The sequence below is a fragment of the Hyaena hyaena genome, unplaced genomic scaffold (genome assembly GCF_003009895.1).
Source record: "Hyaena hyaena isolate Hyena2069 unplaced genomic scaffold, ASM300989v1 scaffold_35, whole genome shotgun sequence".
Taxonomy (NCBI): domain Eukaryota; kingdom Metazoa; phylum Chordata; class Mammalia; order Carnivora; family Hyaenidae; genus Hyaena; species Hyaena hyaena.
Window position 1 is genome coordinate 2,523,881 of NW_024080667.1, and position 22,730 is coordinate 2,546,610.

Genomic DNA, 22,730 nt, shown 5'->3' on the forward strand with positions numbered 1-22,730 from the left:
CACGTGGGCGCTCCCATTCAGTACAAGAACTAACACGTTGCCCTTAAGAAAAATGGCAACCTTCTGTGTCCTCTGCCCTTTTCCATGATGGCGTTCTCGATGATCATGGGCCTTGACCTGGCGCTTCTTCCGGGCTTGGCAAGGGGCGGGGTCCATTGAGTAAAGCCTTGCGTGCCGGCGCCCGCGACGGAGGCGCGCTTCAGGGCGCAGGCGCGGGGAGGGGTGGGGGAGGAGGGAAAGCGGCGAGTAAGATGGAAGATGAGGAGGTCGCTGAGAGCTGGGAGGAGGCGGCAGACAGCGGGGTAAGGAGGAGCCGCCGCCGCGGGGCAGGGCCGGGCGGGACCTGGCTTGAAGGAAGCCTCCGGGGAGCGAGCCTGGGGATGATTCTCCCCAAGGAAGGGCCCCACACTCCGGGCCGGGGGTGGAAGAGAGGCCCCCGGTCCCTGAGCGCCGTGAAGGCCTCTTAAAGGGGCCGCGTTCCATTTCTCTCTCCACCTTCTCCCGGTGCGCCTCCCTCCATCCCCCCCGACGTGCGCGTCACCCGGGGCGCCCCACCCGCCCTCCGGGGCCTCTTTGCCTGGCCCCCGCGCCCGCTCGCTCGTCCCGGGACTCTCTGGCCCTTCCTCCCCTGTCGCCGCCACCCCCCTCCCCGCCCTAGTCACCATTTTAAAGTTCATGTGCTCTGATGAGGAGCGACACCCCATGTGTCGGGGGACTGCGTGGATCGGGGCAGCGTGCCCGGTTCCGGAGAAGAGCAGCGGAAGGCAGGAGGGAAAATTGAGTCGTCTCTGGGCTCCTCCACTCTGTGCTAAAATCCCCCATGGCTTTGCGCCTTCCGCCACGGTGCGCGAGTCTGGGGTTTTTTGTTTTTTTTTTTTCCTCTTTCAGTTTTACTCTGAGAGCCCATTGCATGCGGGTCTCCCGGGGACCCCCCCCCCCCGAACAACCGAAAGCCCGGAGGGCAGCCCCTCTCCCCGGGGACCCACCCAACGATCTGAGCCCGGGGCAAAGGTTTCGGAGAGTACTTGTCCCGGGGCGGGGGGGCAGGGGGGGAGATTGCGTTTTGTAAAGTAGCCGCATTCCTGGGAGAGGAGGAGGAAATGGACCCTTCGACTTTGCTTTTGGAGTTTTTGTTTGACTCTAAAAGCTGTAGGGAAATAGTTTATCCCAAGCTGAAACAGCCGGAACCAAGTCTGTTAGGTTTGTGATTAATTTGGGTCTTTTCAGAGTTTGTGGTTCAGTGGTGACCCTTGAGAAGATGCGGAGATAGTCTTTTTGGCTTCCCGGTGTTCGTGTCTGTTCAGTGCTGGCTCAAGTGACCTCCACCTTCAAGGTTTATGGGTTGGGAGCGGGGGCGTGGAGAGCTGAGTGTACCAGGGTAGAACGGGAGTTGGATTCCCCCCGCCCCAAGCGCCTTTGAGGGTGCTCATCAGGGCTCGAAGAGGCAGGGAAATTGACCCCCGCTGCAGAGGGGGTATCTCTGCGGGAATATTGAAACTTGGCTTCGCTTCGAAGTTTTTTCCGGTGGTTCAACATTTCTTTCACGGTGTTTATGTTTTTCCACTTAGCATAATTAAGAATTTGAAGAATTAGTTCCTTCGAAGGTATTTGATACAGATCTTGTGTGCTGACCATCCTTCTTAGATTTTGGCTTGAGTAAGGAGAGCAATTGAAAGATTTTATAGAGAGCAACAGGTGTTGTCTGGGTGTTTCATTCAGCAAACATTTTTTGAGTGTCTCTGTGTGCTGCTGGGCAGTGTGTGTAGCAGTGACTTTCTGCTGTAGAATGCAAAATTTCCGGGTACAGGCATTTATTACCTACCATGAGTGCATCATTCAGACATCTTTCATGTACACCCTCCTGCAAAACAAAAACAAAAAATAGCCTGTCCTATAATTTGAACGTGACTCAAATGATGTTTCTTGAGCATCTTGGCATTTCTTTGTTTTTTTCTGACCTGTTCACGAAGGACATGAGTTTTTCATGTTAAAGAAGGAGCAAATGAGAACAAAAATGAATGCAGGATTCAGAAATTTGGGGTTTACTTGTGTTTTTCAGAACGGGTAGGTTGGTTAGGGATCAGCTAGTCCAATCCCACATTTTACAGCTGAACGACCCCCAGGGATGTAGGATTTAACGTAGATCTTTCTGATGCTTGTCCAGTACTCTTTTTATTATACGTTAGCAAAACCCTTTAGAAGTGCTAAGAACAGAGCTGGAACCCAAACCTTGCCTTCTTGACATACTGAGCAGCCAAAATGCAGGTTCTTTCTATATGTTTTATTTAACTGAACCATTGAAATAACCTGTAGAGTTATGATCCTTTTATAAACAGATAAACTGAAGTTTAGGGAGTAACCTGTCTTGCTCAAGGTCACGCAGATAGTAAGTGGGGAGCTGGGATTTGACACCAAAGCCCGTCTGTCTCCGAGGCAGAGTTCATTCTGTGGCCTTTTGCTGTCTCTCTTCCTGAGACCTGTAGAAGACTTAGGAGTTGGGCATTACCTTTATTTTAAAAAAATATTTGCTTTGGGCTTATATTTGAAGGCTGTCTTGAATCTGATTCCCGTTTTGAATTTCACAAAGGGTTTTGCAGATGTGCAGTTTTGAAGGAAGGGTGCCAGGGATGGGATAAAGTACTACGTCCACATCCCTGGGAAACCGACTGATTGTACTTGTCTTTCAGATGTAGCCAGTTGCATATGTTAAAGTCCTGGCCTGAGTTATCCTTTCTTCCACCTGAAACATGGTAATGAGTGTTAAGCACCCACCCTTTCAAAAAAACAACCTGGATGGTAAGAAGACTATAAATGGGGGGGTGACTAATTTTTGAAGCGAACATTTAAACTTTATATAATCTGGAGGTAGTTCTAATCCTTCAAAGTAGAGGCTTTTGGGTGATCCCTGCCCTCAGCACCACAAAAGAATTTTGACATCGTACTGGAGGTGTTTTGTTTTTTTGTTTTTTATGTTTATTCATTTTGAGAGAGACCCCACCTGCCTGTGTGGAGGGTGGAGGACAGGCAGAGAGAGAGGGAGAGAGAGAGAATCCCAGGCAGGCTCCTGCTGTCATCACAGAGCCCAGTGCAGGACTCAGTCTCATTAACTGTGAGATCCTGACCGGAACCAAAATCAAGAGTCAGATGCTTAACCAACTGAGCCACCCAGGTGCCCCTGGAATTTCTTATGTGTCAGTACATCTGAGGTCATTTTTTCCTTGCATATTTTCAAAACATTCAATATTGAGTCCTATTGTGTCTTTCTAGGGAAGACTTTGAGAAAGACTCCACAAATATCTGTAAAAAAGCTGCTTTTTGCTTTTAGTTAGTGTGGTGAACACTGACCTGATATAGAAATATTCCTTTCCTGTTTCCTCCCAAGGAGTTACATCTCCAATCAAAGGACAATTCAGGGAATATAACTGACATCCCACTAAGGAAATGCTGCTTTAAAAATATACTGCCTTTGGGAGAAGTGTAAATTGAGTTAATTTTGATTCAAACTCTAAATTCTGTCCTTCGTTTTAAGCACATTTCAAGGGACAAATAGAGCATTTTGTAATTGGAAGACATTTCTATGCGCCAAAAAAAAAAAAAAAAAAAGCAGATCAACAGTTTGATCGATTTCTGACAGTTTGAAGCTTTATATATTCACTTGTTTAGAAAAAAAAAACCAAAAAAGGCATAACCTAGTCCATCTTGTTGGTAATGGGCTAACCTGATCCTAGGGGAAGACAGATGGTACATAAATGGAATTGGACTAGTAGTTATTATAATTGGCAGCCTCTCTGATTTCTTTGCATCTCAAAAATTGCCTTTTATTCTTTGCCAAGGGCAAGTCATGTAACTAATTGGAAGAAAATGTATTGTAAGTTAAAGGATGACTGGTGTGACTTCTGGACTAAGAATTCAAATTTATGTTTACTTTCTACCCTCACTGAACCTCTAAACACTACCCCATCAGCGATGCTGGGTGCCATATAAGTGTATAGGAAGATGTCAGTAAACACTCAATACTTACTGTATACCAGGCACTGGGCACAGGCCAGTGGAGGAGTCAGATGGTAAGGCAGCACTTTCTTTGGAAGAGGCACGGATGGGGTACCATGGCTGGGATCAGAGACAGTCTTGTAGAAAGAAAGTGATGATTTGGATTAGTTAAGCTGTAGAAAGTCTGGGAGGGGTGGGTAGAGGGTAGGGCCAGTGTGTATATGTGTAAGCAGCAAGAGAAGAATGCGCTGCATTGGGAGAGCTACACATATGTCTTCTGGCTGTGGGGTAAGGGGTTGGCAGGGCTGAATGGAAAGAGATGAGGTCGGAGAGGTTTGCATGGGCCAGATCAGGAAGGACCTCATTGGACTTGGTTCTGTGGAGAGCTTTGAAGCCTTTTTTAACCTTTTTTTTTTTTTAATTTATTAAAAAAAATTTTTTTTGTTTTATTTATTTCTGAGAGAGAGAGAGACAGCATGAACAGGGGAGGATCAGAGAGAGAGAGAGAGAGAGAGAGAGAAAGAGACAATATGAACAGGGGAGGGTCAGAGAGAGAGGGAGACACAGAATCTGAAACAGGCTCCAGGCTCTGAGCTAGCTGTCAGCATAGAGCCCGACGTGGGGCTTGAACCCATGAACCCTGAGACCATGACCTAAGCCAAAGTCGAACGCTCAACTGACTGAGCCACCCAGGCGCCTCACTTTTTTTTTTTTTTTTTTAAAGCCGAGTAGTGGCATAATTTTTTTTTAATGTTTATTTACTTATTTTGAGACAGAGAGCGTGTGTGAATCAACGAGCATGGGGTGGGGGAAGGGAGGGTAGGGGTTACGACAGAGGGAGAGAGAGAGAATCCCAAGCAGGCAGGCCCCGCACAGTCAGCACAGAGCCCAACATGGGGCTTGATCCCATGAACTGGGAGATCATGACTTAAGCTGAAATCAAGAGTTGGATGTTAGGAAACTAATTTGACAATAAACTATTTGTAAAAAAAAAATAAATAAATAATAAAATAAATTTATGAGCCATCAAAAAAAAAAAAGTTGGATGTTAAATCAGCCGAGCCACCCAGGCGTCCCTGGCATAGATTTTAATTTAATAGATAAGAACTTTGATCTATTTCTTATTCTTGTGTGGGTGTACGTGCAAAGAGGTAATTTTATTAAAGCATGGGGACAGGACCCATGGGCAGAAAGAGCTGCCTGATTTACTTCTTACTCTTTAGAAAAGAGGTCTGAAGCATGGCTTCCACCTTACTTTGGGGTCCTTGGCACTTCCTGTAACTGCTGTCATTATGGAACATTTACTGTGGGTAGTGGGCAAGTAACAGTTATTTCGGGGTACCTGGTGTTGATTTTTTTGTCCTTCTAGTAAAGAAGGCCTTTAAGGTTTGTGGTATCGGGAAGTACAAATCCAGGTGTGCCATGCCTGTAGGAGTCATTTCTAAGCTATTCCAGGTCTTTCTGGGAAGATTGGGTCTTAAGGATTGTGATGTGCTCCGAGCGGGCTTCCTGTAAAGCATTTGGCCAGTTTAGACATGATCATGCAGAGCGGTCTGTCCCTGTGATTCTGGAAAAAGATCTGTTTCACTGTGGTTTCAAAGAAAGTAGGATAAGGCGCTTTTCACTAGTAACTTCTCTGCTCCTTTCACTGAGGCTGCTTAGGGGGCCTGTTCCCAGCATGCTCCGGGTGTTCGAGAGAGCTGCCACGGTTGCTGTGGGCTAGAAATTCACAGTCACGGGCCTTCTTGCTGTAACTTCTACAGCAGGAGAGAACTTTGTGTGTCTCTGTAAAGCTTTTGGTAAATTCCTGCAAGAGAAAAGGGCCCGTTGTCTAGATCTGATGACTCAGACGTATTCTTGGGGCCAGATCTTTCTTTCCAGTTTCCACCTTTATGCTGCGGTGGCTTCCCCACAGTTCATGTCTGTTTCTGGCCATATCAGGTAGAAGCCTTCACCGAGGTATGGTGTGTTCTTTCCTGCACACTTGCCCCACAGAAATAGAAACTCTTTTCTGTGAGGACAGTTACTGACTTGTTGGTTTCCTAGAAGACTGAGTTTAGCTACTTACATCTGTGGCCAAAATACAGAACGAAGTGTGTGTGCGTATGTGTGTGTGTGTGTGTGTGTGTGTGTGTGTGTGTGTGTTTAAGTTGTAACCATAGAGATTTCTCTTGCTGAAGTGTTTTTAACTGGTGGCCTCTGCCAGGCATCCTTTTTAACATTCTGCTCCGTGCAGGATGTTTGATGGGAAGATAGAGGTGAAAATCCACCACCGCAGGAATTAGCAACAGATCCTGACCTCAGTCTTTATGGAGATAAACAATCTTATCCCTGAGGGTTAAGACACTTCAAAATGTCCCTCCCAGTAAGTCCTCCCCTCCCTGCACCCAAAACTCTTTCCTTTCTAAAATGAGCACAGGAAATAGCAGTCATTCCTTCCTAAAAGGAATAATATGTGCAGTTGAAATTGCATTTTTCAGGGTTGTGATCCTTAGACTGTTCGACTAGACTCTGGGGAGGTCAGGATTGTCCTCGCCCTTCCTAGACCTTGAGAGCCAGGCTCCCAGCCCTCGTGCTCTGGCATTTGGTGGATTCTTGGCCAAACATGAGCATTTGTGACCCTCCGGCTCTCAGTGCTGTTTTTGGTACCTAGTTGCACATCTCGCTGGTGAGTGGCCTCTGCCCATAAGCCCGCAAACTCCCAGATCCTGCTGGCCTCTTTACGACGGGCTTCCGAGACGGCGTCTTCAGGGCTCGCCACAGGGTCTGCTGAGGGCGTTTTATACGTTCATTGTCCCGGTCGGTGCGGAGGTGTCTTTATTGCTGGTGTCCAGGAGAGGAAATCACTCGGTCCATCTCTGCGCAGCTGCTGGCATCCTGAGCCCACGCTCTTAGGGACCGTTTTGGACTGTTTGTTTATCTTTGCTTTCCAGCAGATAATTAACCAATTAACTGCTTTAGGATGTTTGGTTGCTGTTCCCTTGAAGTATTGTTATTTGACCTTCTGCCTCCGTAATCTGATGACGCGGTAATGAATTTCTTGTGTCTGAGAAACTTGAATTCGGTCCCCAAGCACCAAAAGGACAAAGCTGCAGTTGGTTGTTGTTTTAAATTCATACAATTTTTTATATTTAATTTTTAAAGATTTATTTATTTTTGAGAACTAACACGGCTTTCTCTGCATCGTAAGGGAAAGGCAGTAACAAACGTGGAGAAAGGGGGGCCCGTTAGATTCTACGCACTATTGTTCCAGGGCAGGGTCGCCCCCACTACTCCCCTCCTGCCTGTTCCGCACCTTCCCCAGTGGGGACTCTTTGAAGACGCACGGGAAGCAGAAGGAAACAGTGTCTCAAGATGGCAGTTCTGTTCCTGAGGCCCGCCAGCCTGGGAAACGCCTGTATCTCCAGCCTTGTCCTGGACTGAAGAATTCTCTCCTTTTGGGGACTTCTTCACAGGTTTAAGGTCTGGATGTAGTCCTGGCCCGCCACTGCTGTGGTCCTTCCTTAGGGCCCCTGAGCTTGCGCTGGCCCGGCCCGGGGTGCCGAGGGCGCAGGTAGGCGTTCCCTGTCCGCCCTTAGCCTGCCGCCGTAGGTCCTGTGGCCGCAGCCACTAGCAGCTCCTGAGCGTTTTTGCTTCCTCCTCTTGAGGTTTAGAATTGAGTTTTGTCACTTACCAGTCGAGGGGCCTTAGGCACATCATTTGACCTCTGAGCGTGCAGCACGGCTGCCATGCGTCCCATGGATTGTGGTGATTGTGAGAGGTGGTGGAGGGCGGGCCAGAGCCTTCCTTACACACACCACCGCCAGTGCGGACAAAGGCCTGTGGCAGCCTCAGCTCTTACTGTGAGCACGGGCACAGTTGCTGCCTTCACGCCCCGGCAGGCCAGCTGTGGGACCAAGGCCATGGTGCATAACCTCGCAGAATTGGTTTTTAAAGCATTAAAACGGAGCTATCTCTTTCTCTCTCACTTGTCTTTTAATGTTCATTTTTGAGAGAGAGGGTGCGAGCAGGGGAAGGGAAGAGAGGGGGGACAGAAGTTCCAAAGCGGACTCCAAGCTGAGACCGCAGAGCCCGATGTGGGGCACAAACTCACTAATTGCGAGATCATGACCTGAGCGAAACCGGATGCTTAACTGACTGAGCCACCCAGGCTCCCCAAAGGGGGCTATATCTCTAAAATCCTGTCTCACAGGATGGTTCATTAATTCATGTACTGGGTACTGTTTTAGGTGCTATGGACAACTATACTGAATGAAATTTCTCCTCCTAAAACTTGCTTTCTAGTGGAGAGAGATGGATGGTAAACAATAATGTTTTATATACACACCCAATGAAGAAAAATAAGAGAGATAAAGAGCGTGGAAAATGACTGGCAGAGGTGCCATTGTGGGGGAGGGGGTGGGAGGAGGAAGGTCAGAGAAGGCCTCTCAGTAAAGATAGGCAGAGAGACCTGAAGGAAGGAAGTGAGAAAGCAAGTGTGCAGAAGAAGCTGGTGGAAGTGCATTCCAGGCAGAGGGAACAGCAAGTGCAAAGGTCCTGAGGCTGGAGCAGGCTTGTTTTATTTGAGGAACAGTGGCGCGGTAACGTGGGGGGGAGCGGTGGTAGGAAAGAGGTCAGAGGTAGCAGGGGGCCAGATCCTTAGAGACTAGTAGGCGCTGGTGGGTATTACCAAAACAGGAAGCCATGTGAGGGTATTGAGCAGAGGCTGACTTAGTTTTTAAAAGGATCATTGATTCTGATTGTTATGTGTAAATATGCTGTAAGGGCAAGAGTGGAAACACAGACTGATGGAGATGCTGTTTCAGTGGTCCATTCAAGGGCTCTGGTGATTGGACCAGGGAGGTCACAGCAGCAGAAGCCTTGAGAAAATTCAGGATGCGTTTTGCAAGTAGAACCAATGTGGGGGATGAAAGAGACATCCGAGGGTGGCTGTGTGGGAGGGGCAGGCTTGGGGGAGTGAATGAAATCAGGAGTTTGGTTGTGAAATCCGAGTGGGGGGGCCGAGTCGGCAGCCATACACCGATGTGTGGAAGGCTGTGGACCTAGATGAGGTGGCCAAACAAGCCAGTGTAGTCACAGAGGAGGGGAGGCACACTCTCCAACCCCAGGGGCCTGCAGAGGAAGAGGAGCCTGTCCTGCACAGGGGACATCAGCTATGGGCGGTGAGAGGAGCCATCAGGGAGCTGCGAGGGGGCTGGCAGTCTGGGATGGACAGTGCCTTCAGGAAGGAGCATTGAGTAGTGTTGGACGCTGCTGAGAGCGTGAGTGAAGTGAAGGTGTGGAATTGGCCATGGAGTCCGCCGGCGGTGGAGGTCATTGGCGACTCTGGCGAGTTTCAGCAGGATGGTGGGGCGTAGAGAGCAAGATTGACCGGAGGCAGGCAGTGAGTGTCACTCAGAGCAGGGCCTGGGCCGGTCGTTGGGCCCCGGGTGAGTGCTGGTTGCCGGCACACCAGAATGAAAGGACCCCCACAGGAGGAGGTGCACGTCAGTAAACCGCGTTTCCCCTGCCTCTTGGGTCCCTAAGGCGCTCAGTTGCTGGTTGCTGGAAAATTAAATGTATAACAGATACGTCTTATTCTGAGGTTAGATCTCAAGCCGTGTTATCCAGAAGTACCATGCGAGCCACACATGTCATTTAAAAACTTCCCTGAAGCCATATTTAAAAAGTATAAGGAAGGGGCGCCTGGGTGGCTTAGTTGGTTAAGCGTCTGACTTTCGCTTACGTCATGATCTCACGGTTTGTGGGTTCGAGCCCCGCGTCGGGCTCAGTGCTGACTGCCAGCTCAGAGCCTGGAGCCTATTTCAGAGTCTGTATCTCCCTCTCTCTCTAACACTCCCCTGCTCACGCTGTCTCTCTCTCTCTCTCTCTCTCTCTCTCTCTCTCTCTCCTAGAAATAAATAAAAATATTTAAAAAAAAGAGTACAAGGAAATAGGTGGAATTGATTTTAATATTTTTTAAAGTTTTATTTATTTAGGTAATCTCAGTACACCAGCATAGGGCTTGAACTCACAACCCTGAGATCAAGAGTCACATGCTCCACCTACAGAGTCAGCCAGGCGCCCCTAATTTGAATATTGTAAATAGAATGCAGCATACCCCAAATAATATCACGGTCAGCACGTAATCAATGTTGAAAATATGTTAATGAGCTGTTTTGCGCTCTTTTAAAAAATTTTTTAACTTTTATTTATTTTTGAGAGACAGAGAGAGAGAGGATGAGTGGGGGAGGAGCAGAGAGAGCGGGAGACACAGAGTCCAAAGCAGCTCCAGGCTCAACGCGGGGCTCGAACCCACGGACCATGAGATCATGACCTGAGCTGAAGCTGGACGCTTAACTAACTGAGCCACCCAGGCGCCCCTGCACTAAGTCTGGGAAGCTGGCTGTGCATTCGGTGTTTATAGCACATCTCAGTTGGGACTGGTCACGTGTGAAGTGCTTACCAGGCACGTGTGGCGGTGGCCACCGGGCTGGGTGGCATGGCTGGAGAGTGTGCCCCAAGGATTTCCTCTTCTGGGCATGTGCATAGAGCTTCTGACAGCCCTCATGAACTTGGGAAGGAGAGCAGGAAGTGGCTTCCCTTCCAAGCACGTGACAATTGTTTTGTCTCTACCGCACGGGCCCCCACCCCCACCCCCTAAGCCCTTCCTGGTTGTCAGGAGCCCCTGGCTTCTTCACATTTGTAGCCTGCTGGCCCGGGAGAGTGGCCAGCTCCACAGCAGCGGATCCCGGCTGATAAAGACCTTTACTGACTGCGGCTCGGGTGACCTCTGGTGGATTTCAGTTGAGGACATCTCTTATCTGGGGATCTCTCTTTTTTCTTTTTCCTTTCCCTCTGTTCATGTTTGAATTCTCTTTCTCCCCAGTATTTTTATGCCTCTCTCTTTTTCTTGAAAGTCTGTTCTTTAGGTCCCTGCCATTTTCTCTGACTCCTAGCAGGTTAGCCGCCTCCCCCTTTCACTTCCCACGACAGTGTCTGTAGAGCTTCCACAGCGACTGCGGTTCACCTCCGATCTCCCCCCTCCTGGTGCGGGCGTCCGGCACCTGGGGCTCCAGCCTCACAGTCAACTGGCTACAAATGCTGGTCCCCAGCTTTTTTTCTTTTTCTTCTCCCCCCCCCTTTTTTTTTTTTGGTCACAATGAAGCAAAAGGACCATGGCTTTTGAGATACATTAACAAAGCGTAGACTGCCTTAGGAGGGAATTTTAAAACTGTATCCTATGCCCCTGCAGTGCCCCAAGGAATGTTTTCCTTGCTGTGGGAGTAGCAGAGAAAGGGGGAGTGTTGTGTGCCTTCACACAGACTAACCTGTCTGTAAAAAAAAAAAAAAAAAAAAAAAAAATAAAAAAAAAAAAAAAAAAAAAAAAAAAAAAGGCAACTGATGAGTTCATGGCCTGGATGTCTTATCTCTCAACTTCTGAACTCTGCCTTTTTCAAGATTTTACTTTTAAGTGCTCTCTGCTCCCAACATCAGACTCGAACCCACAACCCCAAGATCGAGAGTCGCACGCTCCACCGGCTTTTGGTTTTTGTTTTTTTTTTTGACTTAGCCAGTCCTCTTTGCCCAGGGGTTGAGTTAGTGTTTTGAATCTGAATGAAGCATCGCTGTAGAATCAAGCCTGGAGTGCTAAGACTTCAGGGGGGGGGGGGTCCCCCTCCCTGGAGTTAGCCAGGGCGGTAGATGGAGCACTGCCACACCACTGGCTGAGAGAAACAAGGCAGGGGCTGAAACAGTTAACAGAGTTGGTGTGAAGGTGGTTTGAAAAAGGCTGCGGATCACACGCCTGGGCTTGAGTCGGCTAGTGGTGTGCCCTGAACGTGCACGGACTGTTTTCTCTGCAGTTTAAACCAGGTTTGCTGGCTCTCGCTGTGAATTCTTGTGCTTCCCTCCTAAGTGAAATTGAGGCTCTCGAAGGAATAACCAGAGTCCCATCCAGATGTGTGACTGGGAGACATAGGTGCCTTGCTGGGGGCTCAGGAGGCCCTGGTTCCAGGGCAGAGAGTGCTGCGGTCCTGCCCAAGACTTCGGAGACCAGGCCCAGCCTGGCACCGCTGCCTGTGCTGGGAGTTCAGGGCCACACGTGCTGGAATGAGGCCTGCCTTCTTCCAGCATCTTCTCTGCTTTTTGCCGAAACGGTGGCATTGTGTTCATCAGGATCTGTCAGGCTCCATCCTGAGAGAAACCCTGTACTCAGGGTTCCAGTCTCTTCTAACCTTCCCCCCAGTGTCTGTCTGCAGGCGCGTGCTCCCTGATTTGGGATAGCGGGACACGACCAGACAAGCCTGTGGGGCAAATCAGAAAATGTCATCTTCTAAAATGGAAACTGACAAAGGGAAGCAGATCATCTGAGAAAAGTCACTTAAATAGTAACTTTGGGTGGTAAAAGGAGGTTATTTCCTAACTCAGAGCCAGGAGCCACCGTTTAATACAAGAATCCTTGAATTCTTAGAAGTTGTGTTCATTGCACTGGTGAGCAGGGATCCGGGTTATCAGGAGGGTTGCGCTGGTGAGCAGGGATTCGGGTAATCAGGGCAGGGGTGCGCTGGTGAGCAGGACTGGCAGCGTCTTTGGCACTGAGTTGGGGGGAGGCTGGGAGTGGACAGCATAGGGTCAGGCACCATACACAGTAGCACAGGGTAGCAGAGGAGGATTGGGTTTGTTCACTGTCTCTTGTGAATTTGGCTAGTTTGTGTTTTATGTTTTATTTTTTTTGAGAGAACACGTGTGCAAGAGGGGGAGGAGCAGGGGGAGAGGGGGAGAGAATCTTTTTTTAAAAAATATTCTAGTGTTTATTTATTTTTGAGAGAGTTTGCACTCAAGCAGGGGAGGGGCAGAGGGGGACAGAGGATCCAAAGGGGGGCTCTGCACTGAAAGCAGTGAGCCTGATGTGGGACTCGAACTCCCGAACCATGAGATAATGACCTGAGCCGAAGTCAGATACTTAACTGAGCCACCTAGGTACCCTGAGGGAAAGAGAATCTTAAGCTCAGAGCCCAATGTGGGGCTCAGTTGCATGATGCTGGGATCATGACCTGAGCAAAAATCCGCAGCCGCTCAACCCACTGAGCCACCCAGGTGCCCCGAGTTTGGCCAGTGTGAATCAGTCCCCCAGGGCTTCATCCATCACCCCTAGGTAAACTGATCAGGTCTGTTTCTTGAATATTCAGGTCCAAGAGTATAGTTGTGATGATGAACTTGACCTCCCCGTAATTTGTCCCAAGGCCCAGAGTAGCCTGTTTACTTCTCTCCTTTGCCTTTCTTCCTCTTCCCTCCCTTTCTCACCTTTCTTTTTTTCCTTTCCCATCCCCCTCTTAGTGCTACAGCAGCGGCTCTGTCGTTGTAACCTGCCTCCTGTTGCACATTCTTCCCTATCCTCTGGTCTCCTTGGTTCCTTTTGAAGAAGGTGGCTGTGTAACAAATTAGCCTGAGGCGTCCCCTTCCCTACTCTTCCCCTCATATGCCTCTGTTCCCCAGCTTTCTGTGGGGGGCTCACAAGTATAAGCAAGCTTTCCAAGGTTAAGGGCATCGGCAGCCATTGAGGCTATGCTTTTTCCCTCAGGTGAGTTGAATTTGCAGACATTGTGTCTGATTTCATTCACCTTGTGGCCGTGGCCTCTCCTTTACCTCCCACAAGGGACCAGTGCTGTCCAGAACTGCCTCGCTCCCCACGATCGTTCTTCACGACCTCCTGCCTCCGTTCTTTCTTTCCTTCTGGTTTCCTTCTGGTTCTCTGGAGCCAGGAAGGATTCACCTCATTTTTGTAGAGACGTAGCCCCACAGGGCAAGTGATAGCTGTGTTCAGTAACAGCAAACCTTTTTTAAAAATGTTTATTTTGAGAAAGGGAGAGAGAGAATCCCAAGCATGTTCCGTGCTGTCAGCGCAGAGTCCGACGCGGGGCTCAGTCCCACGAACTGTGAGATCGTGACCCGAGCCGAGGTCAAGAGGCTTTGTCCATGACACTTAGCCAGAGCCATCCAGGCACCCCTGTAACAGCAGACCTTTGCTTAGGATTTTGACCCAAAGAGGAGACCCTTCCCCCCCATCAGAACACAGCACATTATCTTCTGGAGTCGACTCAGTGCTACTTGGCAACAAATAGCCAGGAAAAGTCATGGAAAATCAAGCTTTTCTTAGCCCCTCACCTTCTGATAGGCCTGTGCTCCGACACTTGCCTTGTGTCCCGATGACCCCTCGTCGCCCCGAGAAGTCATAGAGCGATGAGCCTATGTATGGGTTTCTTTCACTACTGTGGAGGTTGAGCCTCTCCACAGAAGCCTTGACTTTGGGCCAGGGTTCTGTTCATCCTTATGAAAAGAGTAGGTGCCCTTAGGTGATTAGGTTTCTTGTTGGGGCCCGTGTGCAGATGCCTCCTCACACAGCGTCCTGGGGCCTTTTAATTCCCCGGGGCCGCAGCGCCTCTGGGGAGGACCAGCGCTCTCCTTGTAGCGTGGCCGGTAGGAAAGGTGCAGTTTGTGCAGCTCTTCAGAGCACGAGACTGAGAGCAGGTAGATTGTGAGGCCTTGTGCGACAGGGGAACGGGCTGACTGCTGCTGCGCGGACGGACTCCGGAGGGGGTTGCTGGCAGGGCAGGGCGCTCCCTCAGCGGGGCCACAGCTCCGGGCACACTGGTGTCCGGCCGGCCATCTGGGCATAGTCAGGATCAGCTTTCTCCCGAAGCTGTTGGGATATCTAATCCATTCTCTAATGCGATGGAGGGATTCGTCCTCGGCTCTGAGGAGCCTTCCTGCCTGACGTGATGGAGCTTGACGGGAGTGTTCATTACTGGAGGGCCCGAGAGCAGCGTGGAATTCGGGGGAGATGAGAGGAGACCAGCATCCAGCGGCTTTGCCATCTCCAGGGGTTCAAGTACTTGTGCATCGAGTACTAGCAGCATCAGGGAGGGCCTCAAAACGCCTTAGTTCTTGGGCTGCCTCGATGGTTTACTACTTCGTGACGTTGAGTATGTTACTCAGCCTCCCTGAGCCACATTACCTTCATTGACAGAATAGGATAACAGCTCTGTGTCTATCAAACCAGGGGTGTGTGACCGGAAAATGAGTGTTCAGGGAAGTGTCTTGACCACCATGAAGTAGTATATTGACGTAGGTCGTTGTTTCTAAGGCCAGTAGCTTATGTTATATGCCAGGGAGGCTGGTTACATTCTGATTTGGGGACAGAGGCCCATTTACTCAGACATGGTCCATAATGCCCTCTTCAGGGACTTTTCTGTATCCAGGCTCCATTTGCTGGATGTGGGCAGTTTCTGTCTTCCCTAAGGCCCTACAGAAAAAAGGAAGCAGTTTGCTCTCCTGAGAGAAACCTGATTGGGTTTCTTAAATTCAGCTACAGTAATGTATATTTACTTTACCACAGTTTAAAAAAATTGACTCCTGTGTTAGGCCCCTTTGCCTGTATGCATGCCTTCCTTGGTCCTCATCGTGATGTGATGTGAAAGTGAGAGTTCAAAATAAAGTTTAAAAATGTAGAACTTTCCCATAAAAATCTTGCATTTGGTTTTGCCTAAAATAGCAGCTCTGACCCTGTAAGCTGAGGCTCTGCTGCCTGGCCTGTGCGGGCATTTGGTTCTGACCCTGTGCGAAGGCCTCTCATCCCCCAGATGTTAAACCTTCCATTTATGATGGAGACTTGAGTGGGAAGTGTCACGTTCGGATTGGAGCAAAATGATAACGCTGTAGCTTTAAAAATTTTTTTTTATTAATGTTTTTTATTTATTTCTAGGAGAGAGAGAGAGAGAGAGAGACAGCGTGAGCAGGGGAGGGTCAGAGAGAGAGGGAGTCACAGACTGAAACAGGCTCCAGGCTCTGAGCTGGCAGTCAGCACAGAGCCTGACGCGGGGCCCGAACCCACGAACCGCGAGATCATGACCTAAGCGAAAGTCGGACGCTTAACCGACTAAGCCATCCAGGCGCCCCGATAACGCTGTAGCTTTAAAACTGTGTTATTTGAGAAAAGCCTTGAAAAGTCCTTAAATGGTAATAGACATTAGACTGATGAGACATAGTATCTACTCAGATTGTAACACCTGGTATCCATTAAAAAATGTTTAGAATTGCAGTTCTGACACAGACTGTGCTGTGGGCATAGGTTCTCTTTGAGTGTCTGTCAGTTCACAGGAAGCATCCAGGCCGTTCTCCCAATCTCGGCGCCCCTTTTCCATTCAGTCATTAGAGCTGTTGAGTGCCAGCTTGTGTTCTAAGCTTGAGTAAGAAGTCTTCCATCTAGTGGCTTCCTAGCCCCTCCAGAGAGTTGAGGAGATGCTCAGAATGCAGTCTGTTGTGCTTGCCTAAATATATTTGGGGTATGTCATAAAAACCAAAAAACAAAAACAAAAACAAAAACAAAAACCCACAGCTCAGCACCTATCAGAATGAATGTCAGTGTCAAACTGGATTGAAATCTGGCTTCATGTGGTTAGTCCAGCTTCATAGTGTTTATAGGAGACAAAAGTAAGAGCATGGAAAGATGAGAAGGAAAAGAGGGAAACATCCCAGGGAATATTAACCAAAGGAAACTGGCACAGCTTTATTAATATTAAATCATAGATTTTAAAACAAAGAAGATCATTTCATGGTAATAAACTGGGTAATTTACTAGAAAAGAATCTTTGATTTTTTTTTCCATAGTCAATAAATTTAACAAATCAGCAAGAATTTAGAAGTTCTGAACATGATGGTTAACTAGCTTGAACTGTGCCCATCAACCGTGGAATATAGTCATTTTAAGGACATTGGGAACATTCCTGAAAACTGGCTACACACTCGGCCCTGAGGTGGGTCTTGATAAATTTCAAAGATTTCAGTTAAGGCAGTGATTCTTAACATCCTGCAAGTTAGAGACTCCTTTGAAAACCCCACATACCCTTTAAGGCAAGATTCTCAACCTCAGCACTGCTGACATTTGAGGGGAGGCAGGTTTTTGCTGTGGGAGCTGTTCTGTGCCTTGTAGGATTTTAGCAGCATGTCGTTACGGACTCTGCCCACTAGTTGCCAGCAGCATGTCCCCGTTAGTAGTGACCGCCAAAAAATGTCCCCAGACTTGCTAAATTGCCCCCTGGTGGGCAGAACCACCCTTGGTTGAGACCCACTCTTTTTTTTTTTTTTTTTTTAATGTTTGTTTATTTTTGAGAGAGAAAGAAACAGAGCATGAGCAAGGGAGGGGCAGAGAGAGAGGGAAACACAGAATCCAAAGCAGGCTCCAGGCTCTGAGCTGTCAGTGTCAGCACAGAGCCTGACTCAGGGCTTGAACTCCCAAACCATGAGATCACGACCTGAGCCGAAGTCAGACGCTTAACCAACTGAGCCACTCACGCTCCCTGAGAACCACTCTTACTATAGGTCCTTTTTTTTTTTTTCCTCCAGAGTGATAACCTAATTTTTCTTCAGTAGCTAAGTGATAGTGTCCTCACCGAGGACAGTTGAGTGGGATGTTTTGTAAGAAGAAGTGGTGGGCCAGCCAAGGAGCCTGAAGGTTTGGTGTTTTCTCTGTGCACAGCTCCCCTGTCCAGTGGACAGACCCTGTGCACGAGGGCGTGGGAGCATCAGAGTTCTTGGCGCTGACGGCTCACTGCCACCCAGTTTCCCAGATGTTAGGCTTCTGTTTTGTTCTGGGCCTTTGGCTAGGTGCTAGTCACAGAGTTCAAGTCCATAGCAGTGGTGGGGAAAAGGCTATAAATTTGTGATACATGTGATCATGAAGGAATGTGAAAGGGAGAGCTTATGTCTGAGAAGCAGGTGATTGGCTGCGTATGGGACCAGAGAGGACGTGACCGAGGAGAGGCAGACATCAGGCTGGTGTTGCAGGAGAAATGGAAGTTGGCAAAGGGAAGGATATTGCAGGCAGGTGGATGCGCGTGCTGGGTTCTGGGGGCTGGTAACAGCTCAGTCTCACAGTGATGTAAAACAGAAACGGAAGATAAAGGAAGGCATGGGTGAGGCGTGCTTAGGAGCTTGGACTTGATCTGACAAGCAATCTAAGGGGTTTTAATGGGGGAATTGACACAACGAGATTTGTGTTTAGAAAGTTGATTTGAGTGGCTCTGTGAAGGACAGATTGGAGGCCGGGAGACTAGTTGGAAGCTGTACAAAGACACCAGCTGCAGGACGAGGTCTAGAGCTATCACGTGGCCATGGGGATGGAGGGACACGAACCCTCACGGAGTCAGGTTCCTGAACCCGAGTCTAGTAAAGGGAGGTCTGCACCTGTTAGCTCAAAGGAAACAGTAATGTCCCTGGTCAGAGGACACCATCCTTAGCTCTGAAAATAAAGACATAAGTTTTTATCTGAGAGAGATTTTTTTCCACTTTTTATATACATTTTTTTCCTCTAGGAAATAGACAGACGGTTGGAAAAAAAACTGAAGATCACACAAAAGGAGAGGTAAGGCTGCTGTCTGGTCTGAGGGCCCATGCTCTCTACTGTGTGAGAGCTGGGCAGTCAGTGGTATCGTCCAGGTGGCCGTTAGGCTTAGCAGGCTCCCGGGCAGGCTCCTGAGTGTGTCCCTCAAGGACACGGTGGCTTGAGGCCTTGAGAGTGAGGCTGGAGTGTTGCATCTGCCTCCTGACTTAGTGGGTACCCTGTGTGAGGTGCTCTGGTGGAAAGCGGGGAGGCGATAAGTCAGGACACTTGGGTTTTAGGCCTGGCTCTGTTCCAGTTGCTCTGAGGTTTGGGACAAGTTGTCCTCTCTGGACACCAGTTTCTAGCTCTGTAACATAACGAGATTGGACAGATGATTTCTCTGGGCCCTCTGTGACGTGGTGGTTAGGGGCATTATGGGGGTATTCTGGAAGAAAAGATTCTTGGAAATTCTCGAAGACCTGTTTAAGGATACTTTCCCCCACCCAGACAAGGGAGAAGGTGGGTTTCAGAGCAGGGGAAATTGACCTCAGCCATCTGTCTCTGGGTTTAGGTAACCTGTCGGCGTCCCACAGGGACCAGCGACAGGGAGGAGGAGGAGAGGACCTCTCTGGACTTGCTTATGATTCCCCAGGGGATGCTGGGGTGCCTGCCCGCCCACTAGTTTCCTGGCTTCCTGCCTCTCTTATCAGATTGCTGGCTCCTTGTCTGTCTGCTCGTCTCAGCAGCTGCACCGAAGTGTGTGTGGTTCCAGTCCCCTTGCCACTGTGTTCCTGTCCCGCCCGGGACTCCTTCCAGCTCCCCTGGCCGCAGCAGGGCTGAGTTCACCAGCCCCCTCCTCTCCTGACAACCGTTTGGTTCTGAAGAGAAGCTAGTTGACTGCTCTGGGGAGGGGCTTTGTGACTACGGAGGGGTGGTCACTCCTGCCTGGATCCCTTTTTCTCCTGTGGCTTTTGTTTCCTTCCCTCCTGTGTTGTTCTCCACCTCTCCTCGTGGACACTGTTGCCTGATGGGCACACCCAGTGGCCTTGGACGGTGCTTCTCTGAGCACCACCAAGCACCGTTTCTAGGATCGTCCCTTACCCCAGCCCCGCCGCGCCCAGGATGCCAGACAGCCCTGGTGAGGGAGGTGTCTCTGCTCAGAAACTCCTCTGGAGTTTGTCGGGTGTAGCTGGTCTCTGGGAGGCACAGGTCACTCACCAGAAAGCTGAGGCAGTTCGGTAAATCCTGTCCTGATGCCAGGCAGGGATGGTGGACTGGGCTCCTTCGTAGTGTTTGACTGGTGTGAGCACACGTGGTGGAAGGCCGTGGCTGGAGCGAGCACTTTGCTGACCCCTAAGCTCAGGGGCTCCCGCTACCCCAGCCCGTTACGCCCTGTTCTGGGTAGGGAAGTCGGGATTTTAACTGACATCGTTGGATGCTGGGCACAAAATGTTTTGACCCAGGGGCCGAACAAGTGGTTGGTGTGACTGTGAGCCTGGGGGTAGAAGTCCAAGGGTGAGATGGGGTCCCGGCCCCCTTTGCCTGCGGTGAGGTCTGAGGAGCAGGCCTGAGGAGGATGTGAGCGTGTGGCAAGGTTGCTCTTTTGAGAAACCCACAAGCAAGAGCTCTGATGTCTGGTCCGAGGCCAGAGAAAAATGCACAGAATTAGGAGGAGGGAGAGGAAGGTGACGGGGTGGTCGAGGGGTGCGGATGGGGCCTCCGCAGTCCGGGGTGGGACTGGTGAAGCTCTGTTTGCTCTTCGTCAGCAGGAAATCCAAATCTCCTCCCAAAGTGCCCATTGTGATTCAGGACGATAGCCTTCCCGCGGGGCCCCCTCCACAGATCCGCATCCTCAAGAGGCCCACCAGCAACGGTGTGGTCAGCAGCCCCAACTCCACCAGCAGGCCAGCCCTTCCCGTCAAGTCCCTCGCACAGCGGGAGGCAGAGTACGCCGAGGCCCGGAAGCGGATCCTGGGCAGCGCCAGCCCCGAGGAGGAACAGGAGAAGCCCATCCTCGACAGGTGAGTGTAGCCGGCAGGGCTGGCCCTCGACCGCTCTGCCCGGCCACCTTCCAGGGGACGAAGGGGAGCGGCCTGGCTGTACGTAGAGTAGCGGGAGGCGGGCCGAACCGGGGCAGGAGCCGGGGCCGCTCTCGCCCCGGTGGGCACTGGTGGGCACGCCCAGCGGCTACTGCGTTGGCCCAGGACTGCAAGCGCTGAGGCTGTGGTTTGCTGGCGTGCTGCCCCTGCAGGCACAGGGGCCGCCGTGGCATGGAGGCGAAAGGCATGGGCTCTGAGTCAGAGCCTGCCATTTCCTGCCACCGAGGGCTGCCTAACTCCTCTGTGCCCTCGGAGCCGGATGTGTGGGGGAACGGGAAGAGGACAGTACCTGCCCCGGCAGCTCACTGTGCAAGTAAATGAGCGAGGCGTTCTGAGCACCTCACCTGGCACAGTGGAAGGTGCCCCGTGAAGACGTTCTCTCCTGGGTCTCAGAATAGCGCTTTGTTATGTGTTGTGAATTTTCTTTTTCTTTTTAAAATTTTTTTTAAATGTTTTATTTATTTCTGAGAGCGAGAGCGAGAGCGAGAGAGTGAGCCTGAGCAGGGGAGGGTCAGAGAGAGAGGGAGACACAGAATCTGAAACAGGCTCCAGGCTCTGAGCTGTCAGCACAGAGCCCGACACGGGGCTCGAAACCACGAACCGTGAGATTATGACCTGAGCCCAAGTCGGCCGCCCAGCCGACTGAGCCACCCAGGCGCCCGTGTTGTGAGTTTTCTGAATCTTTGTCATCCCTGGTACGTTTTTCTCCACAGTCCTAGAGGTTGCATTATGTGAATTTGTCACCTCCTGCTAAAGCAGTATTTGTTAAAATGGCCTCTTTCTGGCTCTGAGAGGCCTCCTCGGGCTTGCTCTTCTGGGGCTGGTACCTTCTTCCATCCCTTCTTTAGTTTGATGGACTTCTGTTCTTCTCTCAGCCTTCGCTTGGCAGACTGGGGAAAGTCTGTCCCTTTGAGTCTTCTGTGCTAACAGAGTCCATTAACCACCTAACTTGGAGAGAAGCGGGAAGGCGGCAGCAGCTGACCCCTCCGCTGAGCTCTTGGTTTGAGGTCTTCACCTTTGCCTGACACTCGGGCAAGTCTGTGCCACACAGTTCTGTGGACGCTGAGCTGTCTGAGGTCACCGCCTCTGGACAAGGTGGGCCCTCGGGCACTCTCCTTGCCCTCTAGATGCGGGGGGAGGAGCGCTGTTAGCCCTCAGGGTGAATGTAGGCGCCGGCCGCGCCGCCCACGGGCTTCCCAGCTTGGAACAAGGCTCCCTGAGTCCACGTGTCCGAGGCGGCTCCGGGGAGCCAGAGTTGGCCGGCAGCCACCTTGGCTTCTGTCCCGGCTGCAGTTTTGAGATGTGGGGACCTCTTTGGTATCCTTTGTCAGGCCTCCCTCTGATCTTCTTCCCCCCAGGCCAGCCAGGATCTCCCAGCCCGAGGACAGCAGGCAGCCCAGTAATGTGATCAGACAGCCTTTGGGTCCAGATGGGTCACAAGGCTTCAAACAACGCAGATAAACGCGTGCAGGAGAGGATGCCGCCGCCGCCGCCGCCGCCGCCGCCGCCGCCACCATCACCGCCGCCTCTTGGGTCGTCCGCCACGGGTCGCACTGCCGTGGCAGACAGCTGGACTTGAGCAGAGGGAACGACCTGACTTACTTGCACTGTGATCCCCTTTGCTCCGCCCACTGTGACCTTGAACCCCATGCACTGTGACCTCCCTCCTTCCCCTCCTCTTCCCACTGTGATTGGCACGTCTATAAGGGCTGTCCCAAGTCAATGGAAAGGGAAAGGGTGGGGGCTAGGGGAGGGTTGGGGGGACCCGGGAAGGACTCAGAGTAGAGAGTCAGACAGTGCCACTTGGCCACTTGGGGTAAAGCCAGTGCCAGCAATAACAGTTTATCATGCTCATTAATTTGGGATTTCAGAACACAGATGAGAACTCCTGTCCATCCACCCCCAAGTGCATGTCTTCATCACTTAAAAGCAAGTTCCATTTGAAAATAACCTTTCTTTTTTTTTTTTCCCCTCCTTCCTATTTTTTGTTTGTTTATACAAATATCTGATTTGCAAGAAAAAGTGCATGGGAGGGGTTTTAGCGGTTTAATGAATTGTTGAGAAAGGGTAGTTGGGTAGCGTCTACTTAAAAATGTTTCTGGGAAACTCCCTAGAAACATTAACCAATAGGATTTTGGTGAGCTTAGCTTCTGTATTCCTACTGCCGCCCAGAAAAGGGGCAGGGCTCTGCAGCCGCCAGGACAGATGAGCACCCCATGCCTATACCTCCCTCTCCCGGCGGAGTCCCAGGGGCTTCTGGGCCCTGCCTGGAGCCGAGGCTA

General features: G+C 50.4%; 1 protein-coding gene across 5 annotated transcripts; it reads left to right on the forward strand.

Moving 5' to 3' along the window:
* Positions 1-225: 225 nt before the first annotated feature.
* On the forward strand, positions 226-22,415 carry SZRD1 (SUZ RNA binding domain containing 1). 5 transcript variants are annotated; one of them, XM_039229076.1, is made up of 4 exons: positions 226-302; positions 18,342-18,391; positions 20,116-20,370; positions 21,807-22,415. In XM_039229076.1, exons 1-4 carry the CDS (start codon positions 252-254, stop codon positions 21,907-21,909), a joined length of 459 nt encoding a protein of 152 aa, XP_039085007.1. In that variant the 5' UTR covers positions 226-251; the 3' UTR covers positions 21,910-22,415. The 5 variants fall into 5 exon arrangements, with proteins under 5 accessions (XP_039085007.1, XP_039085008.1, XP_039085009.1 ...); XM_039229077.1 differs by having other exon boundaries at positions 20,119-20,370; XM_039229078.1 differs by lacking the exon at positions 21,807-22,415 and adding an exon at positions 21,324-21,775.
* The last annotated feature ends 315 nt before the right edge of the window (positions 22,416-22,730 follow it).

What these genes read in the sequence shown, in the direction of transcription:
- SZRD1 (XM_039229076.1), top strand. Translation starts at nt 252, where the DNA reads ATGGAAGATGAGGAGGTCGCTGAGAGCTGGGAGGAGGCGGCAGACAGC. An exon ending in AAGATCACACAAAAGGAGAG is followed by an intron (nt 18,392 to 20,115) that starts GTAAGGCTGCTG and finishes GCTCTTCGTCAG; the next exon opens with CAGGAAATCCAAATCTCCTC. An exon ending in GAGAAGCCCATCCTCGACAG is followed by an intron (nt 20,371 to 21,806) that starts GTGAGTGTAGCC and finishes TCTTCCCCCCAG; the next exon opens with GCCAGCCAGGATCTCCCAGC.